This window comes from Vidua chalybeata, chromosome 4, assembly GCF_026979565.1.
Source record: "Vidua chalybeata isolate OUT-0048 chromosome 4, bVidCha1 merged haplotype, whole genome shotgun sequence".
Classification (NCBI taxonomy): domain Eukaryota; kingdom Metazoa; phylum Chordata; class Aves; order Passeriformes; family Viduidae; genus Vidua; species Vidua chalybeata.
In genome coordinates, this window is record NC_071533.1 from 25,734,540 (window position 1) to 25,750,276 (window position 15,737).

General features: G+C 45.6%; 1 protein-coding gene across 5 annotated transcripts in view; it reads right to left on the reverse strand.

Moving 5' to 3' along the window:
* Positions 1–15,737, reverse strand: part of LEF1 (lymphoid enhancer binding factor 1) — a 71,110-nt gene that overhangs the window by 25,679 nt on the left and 29,694 nt on the right. For all 5 annotated transcript variants that reach the window (XM_053941057.1, XM_053941053.1, XM_053941054.1 and 2 more), the window contains one exon: positions 3,949–4,081. In XM_053941057.1, the coding sequence (XP_053797032.1) occupies positions 3,949–4,081 (133 nt within the window). The remainder of the gene's footprint in view (positions 1–3,948; positions 4,082–15,737) is intronic.

Genomic DNA, 15,737 nt, shown 5'->3' on the forward strand with positions numbered 1-15,737 from the left:
CTCAAAATATTCCATATATGACCTACAGTTCCCAGCTGATACTACAGTGGAACTAATGCTGTGGCTAAGGAATAACCACCTTCTTGGTTTGTGTTAAAAGCAAAAGGCACCACGGGCCACCTTTAAAACAATTTGCACACGATACTGCAATTCAAAGGGAGATACTGGAAAAAACAACGTGGGAGGAGGAAATAAATGTGTGGGTAAGGACCTGTGCATGTTTAGATCCCTGTGAAGTGCATTAGGTGCTACTGTCCTCTCAGTGGTCTCACCAAACCCAACAGGATCCTGAGGACCTCTTCTAACACATCATGAAACAAGGGGAAAATAAAGCGTTGTCAAAGAGGCAGCACAGCAAAGCTATTAGATTAGGTAAATTGCTACTTTTATATTTTCATGGGTTCCCTTATGGATTCACAGATTTTGGAAACTTGCTACCACAGAGGATCAGTGGTTAATTAAGAATCATTTTCAGGCCTGTAATGGTCACACTTGATATGATTCATTTGGCTTTCAATTGTCACTCCAGTTCCAACTAAGCTCTTCATCAAGTTGACTCCTGTGGGCTCCAAGGTCAATCTGTTTTGCAATGGTAAGTATTTCATGGAAAAATAAGAGTCCCATCAGGAATGATCCATCAGCTCACATTCCCCAGAACACAGAGTCCTACAACTGCAAGAATCACCTCAAGATTAAAGCTAATCCTCATCCCAAAAGGGTCTGTGGTCTCCATTCTTCACCTAAACCTTGTGCCCCCAGGAGACATGGAATTACAGTTGCAGAGGCCACAAAGACATTGGTTTATTTAAATGTGTTTGGGGAAGAGGGGGTGAAGCAGAAGGAATTGTTAAGTCTACTTCACATGTTAAATCAGCTGCTTTAAAAGGATATTAAATATTTATGTGGTGACACTCCAAAGGTCCAAGACTGAGCATGTGCTACCTTGAGACTTATAGAGTTTATAGACCGATGTTACTGATTTATTCCCCTGCCCAGTTTGTACTTAAATCTCCTGAATTTAATTACAGGATTTGAAGAATATCTGTCAGGACTGTGTACAGGAAAGCATGGAAAATAATACCAGTGGTGCCATTGTCTCAAAAAACATGAATTTTCAGACTTGGAACCACAACCTAAGTGAGGATCAAATTTCTGACCAGCTGTCTTTTCAAAGGTGTAAAACAGCTGGCAGCTGACAGGAAAGGAAACACTTTACATATCCTAGGGCTTTTACATGAGAGGGAGCACTCTTTCCGAGTGGTTAAAAAAAAAGAAAACCAAACAAGGTGTAAAAGAAGCCCAGTGTCTCATCTCTCACATCTGTGATGATGACTGATGCTCCTGGAAGTGATGACATGACCTTGCCCCAGCCAGACTGAGTTCTGCAAAAGGAGCTGGGCCACTCCTTCCCCAGAATCTGCAGTTCTGACTCACGGAGACAACACTGCTCTCTCTTACCTAATGCACAGTAGTTATTGCAAATCCAAAACTTCTGGCCCCTTATGGAGGGCTACCAGCACCTAGTACCCACAGGAGCACACAGAGCTACCATATGGCCAGTGCCCTCCAAAGCAAGTTCTCTTGAGAGGGTTAAGGAAAAAAATAAAAATAAAATTAAAAAAAAAAAAAAAAAAAAAAAAAAAAAAAAGTGACTGCCTTTAGGAAGGCAGTGCTGTGTGTCCATCCCAAAGTGCCTTGTGTGCAAGAGGCAGTACTGAAGGCAAGCTGTGGACCCCCTTGTTGGAGGATTTTGGTGGGAGGAGGGCACCAGGGCTAGGGCGCCAGGGCAGTGCCTTGTTCCAGACCCACAGTGGGAGGCGAGGACAGAAACAATGGTTGGAGGCGTTTGGCAGAGGACCTGAGGAAAAAAAAATCCTCTCTTTGCAGCAACTGCATGGGCTACTTCACTGCGGCTGCTCCCACACGCCGGTGGCGCCGAAACACGGAGTATGGACGGAAAGACCACACACATCAAGGAGACCATCCCAGACAAAACCAGTAGTCTCCAGCCTGTATTATCCACATCATCCATCCCCATCTTTGTCAGACACTGAGCAAAGGGATCAAGCCTGTTCAGGAACTCCAGAGGGCAATGAGCTTTGTGCCTCCTTGGCAGAGGCCCTCAGCAGGCTTGCACTCGTGACTGGTGGGATGCTGGACAGGGGAGAGGGTAGAAAAGAAGCAAAAAAAAGACGTGCAGCAGAAACAAAAAGCCAACAAACCAGATGTTGTTCAGTTGGGGTCTGCTGTACAGGAATACAAAAATAAACTGGGGTAAAGGCAAAAAGATGGGGCACAGAAGGGCTCAACATGCAGTAAGCAGAAACCTCTTAAGCTCACAAACTGCAGCAGTGGGTTTGCCCCAGCTGTCACAGCCAGCTTCTGCAAGAGGTGGAAATCCCATTCTCTTATCGCATGGCACCCCTGGGATTTCAAGGAATGAGTGTGAATATCCTTCTCCTGGGCACTGATGCAAAGGAGGAAGACAAATGAGGACAGGAGGTCTCCATTTGCTTCTTCCAAGTCTGAAAATGATATTGTATAAGTATTTACAGGCCAGGCTTTCCAGGCAGAGTGCTTTTTGTATTCCCCCTCCCTAGAAAAAAACAAAACCTAACCAACAAACAGCAAAAACCACAGAGAGCCACCAGGTCATAGCATTTTCTGGATGTAGCCCATGTTATTATCTCCATAGCACAGCCAAAATAAAACCTAGGCATTCAGGGAAGGACAGAACAAAAAATGTCTCTCTCCCTGAACAATGATGACTAAAAAGCCTCTTCAGATAAATGGGACAACTGTGCATGTGGATGTGTGTGCAGGTAAAGCAGAGCTTCAAGATTTTGTCAAATGGGTGCCACAGCACATGGTTGGACACGCGAGTGCAGAGAGAGGCAGGGAGAGGCACCCTCCAGGACCAGTCGTGGCATTGAGAGGCTTCCTGCCCATGCAGAGATATCCAGACTACAGTGAATGCTTTTGTAAAGCCTCTGCTCTCTCTCCTTCCCTCCTCACCACCAGCTCTCCCATGCAGGCTTTTTCTGCTCAGGTTCTTACCCAAACCCTGGCTCAGACCTGTGATGGCCATGGCCAGTCCTCCCCCTGCACCTTCCCAACTTCCATCACATCCCTCCCCAGCTCTTGCAACCCATTGCAAGCAAGCACACCCTTCCCAGGAATCGCTTGTGTTCTCCTGGGCACTGGGCAGCAGCTCTTGGCACAGGCTGGGATTGACACCTTGGAGACTGTCTGCTCTTCCCTGGGGGCCTGCAGACTGACCCTGAGCAGGGCTGCTCTGACATTCCCAGATGTGGACCTAGGAGGGTTTTGTGTTTGCTTTAAGGGGTCCTGAAGGTGCAGAGAAAACTGACATCTATGACTTGGACATCTAAACAGATGCTTTCTGCAGAAGGCAGCCAGCACAAGAAGGTTAAAAAAACATCAGATTTGTAAAGCTTTTACTTGCACAGGCTCAAAACTATTTTTATGGGCTGTGCTTTGATTATGCTAACTGACATATATAAGAATATGGACAGCCAGAATACAAGGGCATAAAAAAAGTGAGAGAAAAACTTTCAATAACACCACTACTAAAGCACTTGCCCCCTGTTTTCTAGAAGGTGAGGGATGGTTGCCCTTTCTGTATTTGCATACTGGAAGCCTTGGGCACCACAGGAGATGGTGAAGACTGGCTGTTGTTTACTGAGATTTTGAAAGACTTTGATGAGAAAAGCAAGCCCAAATTATCACATTAGAAGGAGCATAAAGATTTAAGCAGCCAAGTTAAGTATCAGCATCATGGCAGAATTACCATTTCGTAAAGTGGGCATAGGCACCTGGAAGCCTCCCTCTAAAATATTACAAATTGGTAATATTGGCTCTGTCAGCAGCACAAAGGGCACCAGGGCCACCCTGCATCCCCACTGTGCTGGGAAAGGACAGGCTCACCTTGTTTGGAGCTGACGTCAGAGGGGACGTGAGATGGGTGTGACCCCGGGGAAAAGTGCTCATCGCTGTAGGTGATAAGAGGGGTGAGGGGGTGAACTGCATGAGAAGGCTGTACCACGGGCACCTTGTTGGACTGCAAGAGAAGAACAAAAATTAAATTGTGTTAGTGAGGTGAGGCTTCTGCTTTGCAAAAAAAAAAAACAAAACAAAACAAAACAAACAAAAAAAAAAAAAAAAAAACAAACAAAAAAAAAACCAAAAAAAAAACCACCCAAAATGCTATTTTTAAATATTTGTATTACTGAAGCGGGGGAAACAGATGGACAGACATGACACTGGGGCTAATGGATGGAAAGCAGGTTTGCTGCCAAAATCGGCATCCTCAAACCACTGGCACCCGAAGAGGGATGCAGATATTGAGGAAATGCAGGGAAATGGGTGGGGGCCAGGAGCAGGAAGAAAGGCATTTGGGAGACATTGAGACAGGGCTGCGGAAATAGCAAATGGAGAGCTGCAGGGCAGGAGGAGCAACGTGCTGGGCAGGCAGGCACTGTGCACCAAGGGCTGTGACCTAAGGACAGCAGAGTCAGCAGTAGTGCTGGAGAAACCCTTTGGTTACAGGAATAGCATTTAAAAAAAGAAGGCTTAAAGTACAGGTTTGTCATATCTCCAGCCTTAAAAGCAACACAAGCTTCATCAGCTTCCCTCTTCCTCCCCACTGCTCTTCCTGCATGGCCGTGGCATGGCACAGCTGGGACAAACCCCTGCCATCACCAGAGGAACAGCAAGTTTGTCCCTTTTACAAACTCTGGTTGAAAACTCTTGTCTGTCTACTGGGTAACTAAAGGGTCACCCTTAGAAGACTGATTTCATATATGAGCAGTTGGCAGTGGCCTCTCAAGAAGGTCAGTGAGAGGGGAGACCTGCTGAGTGCATGGGATAGCTGGAAGGCCTCTGACTCTATCAAGGAGAACTCAAAGCGCTACAAATGCCCACAAGGGTCCTGAAATGGGTGCCATAAGGTGATGTCCTTGCAGGGCAAGATGCACACTTCCCACCAGCACTTCCCAGAGTTCAGAGGCACACAGGAGGAGGCAGGCAGCACGAGAGAACCATGCTGTCCCCAAAATTACCCCCTAGATCAAGGTTGCAAGACAACGGAACTCCTCAATCCCAATGAAATCCTGCATTATTAATGCTGCTTGAAACTCAAGTTGTTCTTTTCACGGTGGGACAAGCCATAGCGATGATGCCAGCATGTGACAGGCACTCCTCATTTGTACCCTGCCACTCTACCTTGCCCCTTAGCACAAATAATTGTGGAACAAACATGTTTTTAATAAATCCCCCCAAAAAAATAAAGCTATCCTTCAGACGAACACACTGACAGCAAGGACAGCCTGTCCTTACAGGAAAAAAAATAGTAATTGAAGAGGTCAATGAAATTAATTTTCATTTTTTTTTATTGAAATTCTGGCACAAAGCAGATATTAGGACATAGCTCCATGCACGAGTCCATGATTTTTCTGGACTTCTGGAAACAGGTGACTTATTAAATGGACAACTCAATTTATTGTTAAGGCTGGTAGGAGTGGAGGAAGGGGAGCAAATGGGAACCGATGCAGCATTTTCTGCTTTCCTTGTTTCCAGAGCACCACCTTAAGGAACTTGCATTAGCAGGCAGTATCTTCTTAATGTCTGACCTATCCCTCCAGTCATATAGCTCAGAATCTGGTGCCATGAATTTTTGCTAAATTATGCTATCCTTGCTCTCCTCTTAATTTTACGGTTTTCAACACAGATTTGCTTTCCTGTGGGAAAGAGATAAGAACCTGAGGATTTTAATTTAAGCTTCGGCCTTGTCTTATATTTTGCAAGATGGAGAGAGAAAGCAGCGCTAGTAGGTGTTTTAAAGCCAACAAGCATTAGGTCCATTTTTCTGACCAAATAATAAAAGCAATATGAATTCTCAATAATATCTATGAGTTGGGTTATAAAGGGGATAGCTCAGACTGCTTATTCGTCTTCCCGATCCATATAAATTCCACAAAAAACAGATGCCAACAAATTTCAGACGATTTACAAATCGGGCCTCAGTCTTTAGCTATGAGACTCGTGGGCCAGCCCACCATTCAGCCATTACTTTATCAACAATAAACTGTATATTATGAATAAAGATAAGCAATAGATGTATTTAGGTCACACACACACACACAGCTGCTAATCAGCATTAATTTCTCAAAATTTAGTAATTAACATTTTGTATTGTACTGGATGTAATTGTCATGCACGCCCCTGGTATCAGAGTTCCTTGCTTTCAGAAATCACCATTTATACTTGGAGCATGCCAATCCCTGTACCCCCTCACTCTCCAGCATCCTGCAGATTTTATTTTATTTTCTAATTCTCGGCATCTTATCCCCTAAGCCCATGGCAGCAGCTTTCTACGGGCGAAGGAACCGTGAGAAGTCAGGAGAAAAGCAAACCGCTTGTCAGCGGGCTTAAAATTAACATATAAACAGGCCATATTTCCATTAAGAGCATTTGGGGGTCTGCAGAGCCAGAAATTGGGAGTAAAAAAAGTAACAATAAAAAATAGCAATAATGCAAAGCTTCCCAGCCTGCCTGCCCCACACTGCTTTGGGAAGACCCGGGGATCTCTGGCAGCGATTTAGCTGCTGGTTGCCCCGGCGAGACAACAGACGGGGGCTCGCTGGGCACAGGCTGAACCTCCCTGTTCCCTCTGGTCCCACTGAGATGGCCACAGTGATTGACAGCAGGAGGACACACAGGGTGACACATGCACGATGAAACCAGGAGGAGAAAGGCCTGATGACGTATTTTCCAAAAGCCCTATGGACTTGAAGTGGTTCTGCCACAGCACCTGCCCTACAAGGCAACCTAGATGGGTGATCTGGGCCTTCCTCACAGAGAGGGTTCAGGGCAGGAGACCAAGACCTCATATGCAGACACCTGGATACCGCTGTTGCCACCCTCTCAACCCCTCCCATCCCCTGCTGCAGTAAAGGATTGGCCCTAGGCACCACATCCAGTCCCATGGACACTGTCCTGCACCCTTTGCCCTGGGGACATCTGGGCTCGGGATGTTGCCAAAGCCCCTTCCACCATCTACTGCTCCCAGTGGGCACTACTGCTTTCCAGGGCTGTGAACCATGGCCAAATCCTACCTCACACTGAGGTACAAAACTGTGCTGATAAGACAGCTTCTACTGCTTCCAAGTCTTTACCCACTGGCTTCCTCCTCCCAAAAACATGGCATCCCTACTACATTTGTCTCCCCAAATCCTCCAAAGACAATGCATACAGCTGCAGAAACACATGAGAGACTGACAGAGACCCAATCTTGGTCAACATGACCTCCATGTAGGGGGAACACCATTCCCCCTGGCTTGCTGAGCACTTGCTGACCAAGCCCACAACCAGCTCTCCCTGGGACTCTGGTGACATTTATATCTAATACAGGCAGGGTCCACAGAGTGTCTTTTCTCCTCAGCACAGCCCGAAAATCTGCAAAACCCAATCAGTCCACATGCCTTCAACGAGACAATTACATAATTAAGCACTGTCCTATGTGAAGTTCTTTGGTATTTCAGTACAGAAATTATACTTCATCCACCCTCCAAAACATAGTGTTTTGGTGCAAGTAGGTACTGAAGCAGCTTCTAAAACCACAATAAAGTGAATGAGGATTAAATTTCCATTTCTATTCTCATTTCCAAGACAATCTGGAGAAGCTGAACGTTTGTTGAAGTTGTCCCTAGCACAGCTCCGATGCCACCTAAATGGTGTATTACCACACCACACCAGTGAAGTTCCATTCTCTTTGCCTAAGGCTCTTCACACGGCCTGGAAAGTAAAGGAAATGGGACACACAGTACAGCACAAGATATGCAATTTGGAAAATTTAAATTACTAAAAATGAGGACCTGTTGTTTACAACCTGAAGACCTCCTGTTGTGTCTTAGGATACCTTATCATGCATATGTTACCTGTTAGAAACATTAAAGGTTAATGGCAAAGGGATAGCCTATTCCTGTTGGCCTAGGGACACACAGCTGTGCCCCACAGCACTGAGCTCAAAGGGACACTCCTGAGTGACTCAGCCTTGGTGGTCTCCTTCTCAGAGACCACATGGCCACCAGGGCTCCAGTCCCAGAGCACAGTCTTGCAGCACAGACCATGCCAGTATATCCTTTGGGAACTGGCCTCTGTGCAGCCCTCCCTGGGGCACTTTTTCTCATCAGCTTGGCCTTCCCAGTTGGTATCTTTCATTTCTCCCAAGCATGTGCTCTCAGGCTGAACTAAGGCAATGCAGGCAGGGGACAGTCCCCTGAAGGACACCAACTGTACTGGAAACAGCAGGAGCCAAATTATTTGGCCAGTTAGGGCTAAGATGAAACTGCTATTCAGTTTTATGACTGACCTGAAATAAAACCCCAAAATCCCCAGTACAATGTTGGTAGGCAAAGGGTAGGAGCTTGCAGGGAAGAGGGCCCTGACCCAGCAGTTGGCATTATCCCAGCAGGAGCTTTGCTATGCACCAGACACCTGTTTAAAGCTATTGCTGTGTTAAAGTAACTCAGGAACAGGTCAGTACAACAGCAAACACTTCCCTTGCAAACAGCAATCACAGTCTGCAAGTGGTAAAGCTTGAACTTACTCAGGCATTTGGCCAGGGCAAGGAGCAGAGTAAGAAATTCCCTGGCTGCAACACTGGCACAGCTGCTGCCACATGGTTGGGTGACCCCTGCAAGTGCCCTGTACTGGCAGTGCTGCACCTGCACTCACAGAGCCACTCACCATTTCCGACATGTGCCTGCCCTCTCATCCGAGGAGCACACTGTGAGACAGTTCAGATTAATCTCTGGTGAGTTTGTGGTGAAATGCTGTGGCACAAATTCAGTCTGAATCCAGTAAGTTTTTCTTCATTTTTGAAATGCTTCTGAAGAAAAGCAAAAGTCCAGAAAAAAAAACCTCAAGCCCTCCCCAAACAGCCAGCTAATGCTTCAGTGAAGGCCCACACCTGTAAGGTATCTTATATGCAACAAGTGTGCAAAAACTATAAAAAGCCTGAGACAGCCACGGCAAAAATGCCTATAGGTCAGCGCTGGGCGAGGCAGGCAGCTGGGAGCTCCTGCTGGAGCTGGGGCCACCATTTGTTCCAGCTGCTGCACAGAGAAAGATATTAAATTAATGACCCTTCAAAGGACATGCATCTACACAGGAGGCTGCAGGCAAGCAGGGAGCTTTGCAGAGATCCATGAGGCAAGCAGGGAGCTTTGCAGAGATCCATGAGGCAAGCAAGCCTCTGCACACAAGACCCGAGCGTCCCTTGTCAACATCCAAAGAGCTGCTGGGTTGGTTTTTATTTTTCCTCTTTTCTTTAAACACAAAGTCACTTCTAAAAAGCCAAAAAAAAAAGGCCCCAGACTGTCCACTCTTCCTCTCCTGTCAGCAAGTTATGCATTGGTTACAGATACTAGCAGATGGTCTTCTCAATTAAGACTAAAATACATAAAAAAAAACCACCCAAACCAAACCAACTGAATAAATGAATAAATGAATGCATTTCCTTTCATTCCTGAAAGAAGGGGCCATTTGAAGAAACAGCTTCAACTTTTTGACAGCAAGTGTTAAGTTTAGGGGGAAAGCAACAGATAGCTCCTCAAAAAATCCCCACCACCAAAACATCTCCAAACTTTCCACTACTGTTATAGCAGTACCTCAAAATAAAAGGACTAAATGGTCCTGTTATTGTGGGAGAATTTGAGACTACCTTGATCTAAAGAGACAAGAAAAATTCACCCCTTTTTTAAGCCTATTCCCATTTCTGGACCCTTAGGCTGAAATCATCCTTAGGCTGAAGGTTTCAGCAAACCCAGAATACAGCAGTTTCAGCTGTCTTCTCAAAATACCAACAACATTTTAATGGCTAAGCTAACTCTGTATTTATGCCTTTGCTGACAAGCTGTTGCAATAAAAATGCAAGATCAAGAAGAATGTTATTTTGGAGCAGTGTCAAAACCAGGCCCTCGTCTGGGTTCATCACAGATGGGCTTCAGCAAAGGAGTACCAGTGGTGGAAAAGGAGGAGGTAACAGTAACATGTTTTGGCCAAAACTAGTTACCAGTAAAGGAAACAAGCTCATCAGCACCAGCAGTAATAGCAATCACAATTTGCCACTTCCCTGGGAGCAATTGTACAATCGCTTTTCATAGACAACTTCGCAAAGATGCAGCAAGTTCAATATCTAGAGAGCTCAGGTTACTCCCTCATCCCCAAGTCACTGTTTAGAGAAAGAGTTTTCTGTCCAAAGCCAGCTTCTTTCTAGGCTCTTGACAGCAGAGATAATTTTATGCTTAATTTTCAAAACCGTCTCCAATCCTTGGACAGTGCACTTGGGAAAATGCCAAAATGGCTATGGTGGGGGTGGCTTGCAGCATTACTTTTAGCCTCACCTGAAGCTAAAAGGAACAGGGATAGGAAAGCACGCCCACAGGAACACGCTGCTCACAGGAAACAGGGGCTTAGGAATACTGTGATTTATGAAAGACAAATAAAAAAGGCACAGTCTTTTAACCCTGCTTCGCAACTGGGCAGGAGGAGGCCATTTATCTCACTGACCTTTCATGCTTACCAGCAGCAGGGGGACACCCCAGGGACTCGCCATTTTAAGGAGGTGAAGTGAAATGCTGCATCGATGATAATGTGAAACTTTCAGCTTCACAACTGCTAACACTTACTCAGAACAAAACTAAAATCAAAACCACACATTTCAGGGGGCAAACTGATGGCTTGACGAGGTCAGAAAAAATCCTCCTGGTCTCCCTTTTCCTCATGTACTGTATTCAACTCTTCACCACGGAACTAAGTTGCACTTAGTGCTGGGAGTCAGGAAAGGGCAGAACAAGAAAGGGACTCTAAGTCAGTTATTGAAAGTTTCCCCATCTCCCCAGGAAACACTGCATCATGAAACCAGAGCCAGAGCATGCAGGAGCCCTCAGAAGTTGGAGAAAAGAAGCTGCCAGTACATCATCAGCAGGTAAAGGAGGCACCCAGGATGCATGCTAGAGCTTCCCATGGTTATTTGGAAGCAGGAAAAGTTTGTGACCTTTTTCCAATTGCTCACACCACTTTCCTTTTTGGGAAGCCCAGGAGCAAGTGGCTGTGTCTGCAATGCACAGGAAAGGCAGCTTCATGGCCAACAAGACCATGCCACAGTCCACAGGCACAGAGATCAGCACCTGAAGCAAAGGGGTGTCATGGCTGAAAGTGCAGGAAGCATACAAGGACAGGCAAGAGGAACTGGAGAAAACTGCTCTGCCTGAAACCCAAAGGTTGGTGTACAATAAAAAATTCAGTGTAACAGCCAGGGGAGCATTGCAAAGGAAAGAGTAAATGTGATTTGACAAAGCCTAGAATAAGTACCTATCTAGATGGACGACAATTAGTCACTAAATTCAGGTTAATTGCAACATTAGTGAGAAACCACCACTATTGGCTTGTCTACATTTTTGTCTATTTCCAACTTTTTCACCCTTCCCTCCCCTTCAATCTTGGAAATTAATATAGCATAACTGTGATTTTCTTTTGCTTGAAAGTTGTAATAAGCATTTGAGTTCCCTCAAGACAGCTTTAAAAACACGGGTGTTGAATATCTGACAGAAACACGCTTTATTTCAAGTGTTCATTAAGCTCTGCCATTAAGTAAGTGATTAAAGCACACCCAGTATTAAAATAGCTTGATTAGAAATCCCCTGCTACCTCCATTTTCTTCTCTCCCATGACTTCTTAATTTGTTTGTTCTTGCCTGCTCAGGAAGGCTGTCAGGAGACCTGGAGTGCTGGTGAACCATGTGGGGAGCCAGGCAGGTCTTGTAAGGCTCTGATCAGGAGAGGACAAGCTCACGTCAACTTCTGCACTGTGAGTTCACATATACAGAGATAACACCCAGTTTTAGACAGCCCATTGGTTTTGGAAAGATCGCTGATAGGGTATTTAATTAGCAGAAAAGCCACATGCTCACAGAAAATACTTTCCCTGTTAGAATATTTTGCAATGTCTTATTTCCCTCTCTAAACTCATCAATGAGTTCTCTCAGATGGAGATCAGCTGCCAGCAAACACTCCACAATTTGACAGCCAATGCTTGTTTTAAGCTCTGATTTCTGCAAGAAGGTCCTTTAACTTTGGCCATCCCGAACAGCTCGTCTTTTTCCTGATGTAAAGATGAGCCCCACATCCAACAAGCAGGAACCTGCATCATCAAATCACACACTCAACCCCAGGAATCTCTTAACACCCCCAAAAACCTGGTAAATGGGACTGCTGCCACTACAAATGCTCTGGATGGTGACACACCCCATGTGCCTTTACCCTGCACAGTATCCCTTCTTTAGCCTAGTGCATCCTTGTCACATACAAGCAATTCCATCAGCTGGAAAGATGTTTTCCCCATGGTTTCCTGACCTGTCCAGAACAATTTCAGTTTGTTATTGGCTAAAAAGAACAGAGGCCCAGTAATGTTTTAACAAACCCAAGCTTGAGCCCCTGGGTTGCAGAGTTCTGGCTTATTGCTTGCTTGGACAATAAGGACAATTGTCCTAAGCCACCAGAGGAAGCCCACTGAACATCAGAGGAGCCAGGGTCCAGAGCCCAGCAGCTTGCCGGGGGGGGAATAGTGGAATGTGACCAGGGACCCCCAGGGGTTCTGAGTGGGGGGAAGGGGGCTGGAGTCCATCCTGGTGTCACTTCTCGTGCCATCTTCAGCTCTTTCCTGGGGACAAAGCTGCTCTGGTTTCTGTCACCAGAGCTGCCTGCTGAGTTAAAACAAAGACATGAGCTTGCTTTGCTTGCCTCGAGGTTATCAGGATCCCTGCTCACAACAACTTTGGCATTTTCTCCAGCGTACTCAGAGCCACAAGATCATGTGCTTCTCTCACAGGCAGAGGGATGTGCTTCAGTCAAGTGTTCAAACCTTGGAAATGGCTCAGGCAAGTAAAACTCCATCTACCACATAAACACACAAGTGTTGTGTGAAAGCAGGTTGTCTGACAACAACCTCTGAAGCCCAGCATTTCTGTTCTGGCAGACAATGTGCGTCACAGGATGGGATGACTTTTCCTCATTGGCCTTCTCAAGTCCCACAGGATACAGACCCAGGCTCCTGGGGGGAACCAAGAAAAAAAATCCATCCTGCACCCTGGTGACAGGAAGATGCCTTTCAGCACTGCACACACAGTGGATCAAAAGTGCTTGAAATAGGACCTCTCTTAAATGTATTTATATTAAGTCTATGTTACAGCCTATGCAACACTATATGTCATAACAAAGACTATCAGAGGCCCAGAAAACTGAGAAATGGGTCAACTTCTCTCTGAGCTGCAGTTTTCAAGGTGCACTGAATAGAGATGTTCTTGATTAAGAAAATGCAAGAGTATGGCATGTATTGGGAAAACATCTTAGCTCTGTCATAGAGGAGGTAAGGACAAGGGCTCTACACCTGTCCAAGCACCAGGCACACCTTTGCGTTTTCAAAACCTCTGTCTACCATGGCTAAGTCTGCAACTTAGAGGTTGACCAGGCAGCATCTTCTTACTTCTAGCAAAGCACAGATCATGCTGGGCTGGTCAAGCTACCCAACATAACTGATGTTTTTGGAAGTCCTCTTGCCTCATCCACCTTCTAAAAAACTGGGAGAAAAAAAAAAAATATAGGAACAGGTGTGATGATAGAGGAGTGATGAATTTGATGACATCAATGACTCCTCTCAGCTGGCCTTTGCTCCTGGCAAGCCCTGTTCCCCACCACACTGATGCTGAAGACTCCTGCAGGGAAACCAGTGCCAAGGCCAAACCCCCTCTGGCTCCCAAGTGGCTGCCCCGATTTGCCATGAGGTGAGGAGACCCTGCTGCTGGGATTTTAGCTCCTTCAGAGGGGTTTCCCGGCAGCAGTGGAGCAGATCTGAGCCCAACATGAAGTGCAGTGCTGACAGCTGGGGCTGCATGCACGGCATTACGGGTGGCAGGGGCAGGCAGGGCTGAGTGGGATGGATGCAGGCGTTGCTCATCCTCAGACAGGGCATTTTCTCCAAATTCGAGGCTCTCAGACATCACTGACCCTGTGTACGCACTGTAAAAAGTTTTCAAGTAACTTCCTTGAGTCCAGCTAAACCGTATTAACAGATTTATCCAATAACATGCAAATTCAGGTTTTAATGAAAACTCTTAAGTCCCAGCTCTAAGTGATTTGGACTTTCTGCTAATGGCATCGGCTAATGACCAAAGATTTAATGCATCAAGTCTTAGCATACATCAGTGCAAACAATATAACCATTTAGTGGAGGCAAAAAGTCATCTCATTAGACATCCATCACTGGATGTGGGCAAGATGGTCCAAAGGCTTAAAATAAAATATTCATTTTTAAACTTAAAAAAAAAAAATCCCTACAAATGTACAAATGATTAGGCCAAAAGTAGCAGTCTGCTAAAGCTTCACTGGGATTGAAAATGCAAACTGCAACGTTTATCTCGAGGTAAAACGCATTTGCAAGTACTTAATTTCGGCAGCACTGTTCCACAGAAGACAAAACCAATTTTAACAGGAATTAAAGCAAAAGGGCCCTCCAGAAACAGGATGTCTCTTAGACAGGTTATTTGAGCCATCAGTAGAAGGTCACAACAGGAATTATTTCTCTACCACATCATGCAAAATGATTTCAGTACAAACAAAAGTGTTGAAAAGCTACTAACTTAATTTTATAGAACATTCCCACAAGGGTTTGTCACATCAATGACACAGAAAAACATGCCCTAAAATTACATTTTTATGTAGCTAAAAATACAAAAATCACACAGCTAAGGACGAGCAACGACTGACCCAAACAAGACATGGGCTCAAAGAAGCAGGGCTGGAAACACTTTCTTTGGCCCAAACCATTGATGTTGAATGTTTCATTTGGACTCCTGAAATAAGGATGAGCAATAAAACTACCACATAACACAGCTGGATGCTGAGCTACTGACACAAAATCTAAATGCTCATTATTTTTAGTCTTGTTTGCCAAATAGCATCTTAGAAGACATAAAAAAATCCAGACTGATGCCTCCAAGCCATGGGCTGATGGTGGGAGATGACTCGGGTAAGGGGAGGACTGTAATTATAATGGACCTGTGCAAGCTGCCTGTTTGCAGGTGGAGTGGAAAAAGGATATCCAGATAAGATAGAGCACCCCACTTTTGTGCCTGTGTGCATCTCTCCCAGGGCAGCTTCGGAAACGTTTTTCTTCTGCTCCCCAAAAAGCAGATATGGCAACCTCACGACAAGCCCTGCCTCCAGACACAGAGGGAAACCAACAAAGAAGCCCTGGGGAGATGCTCCTACATCAGCTTTGGAGTTAGACCATCCCCTAAGAGCTGCCTATCCCCATTGAAACACACACCTGTGACCCAGGGAGTCCTCAGGACCCTAAGTGAAGCTGTGTCAGGGGAAGGTTTAGGCTGGATATCAGGAAAAGGTTTTTCACCCAGAGGGTGACTGGGCACTGGAACAGGATTCCCAGAGAAGTGGTCACAGCACCAGTCTGACGAGAGTTCAAGAATTGTTTGTACACAAACTTGGGGATGTGGTGTGACTCTTGGGGTGTCCTGTGCAGGGCCAGGACTTGGGCTTCAATGATCCTTGTGAGTCCCTTCCAACTGAGGATATTCTATGATTCTAAGAAAATGCATTTTTCCCTGTGTCGGTGGCACTGGCTCCCCTCCAACTCTT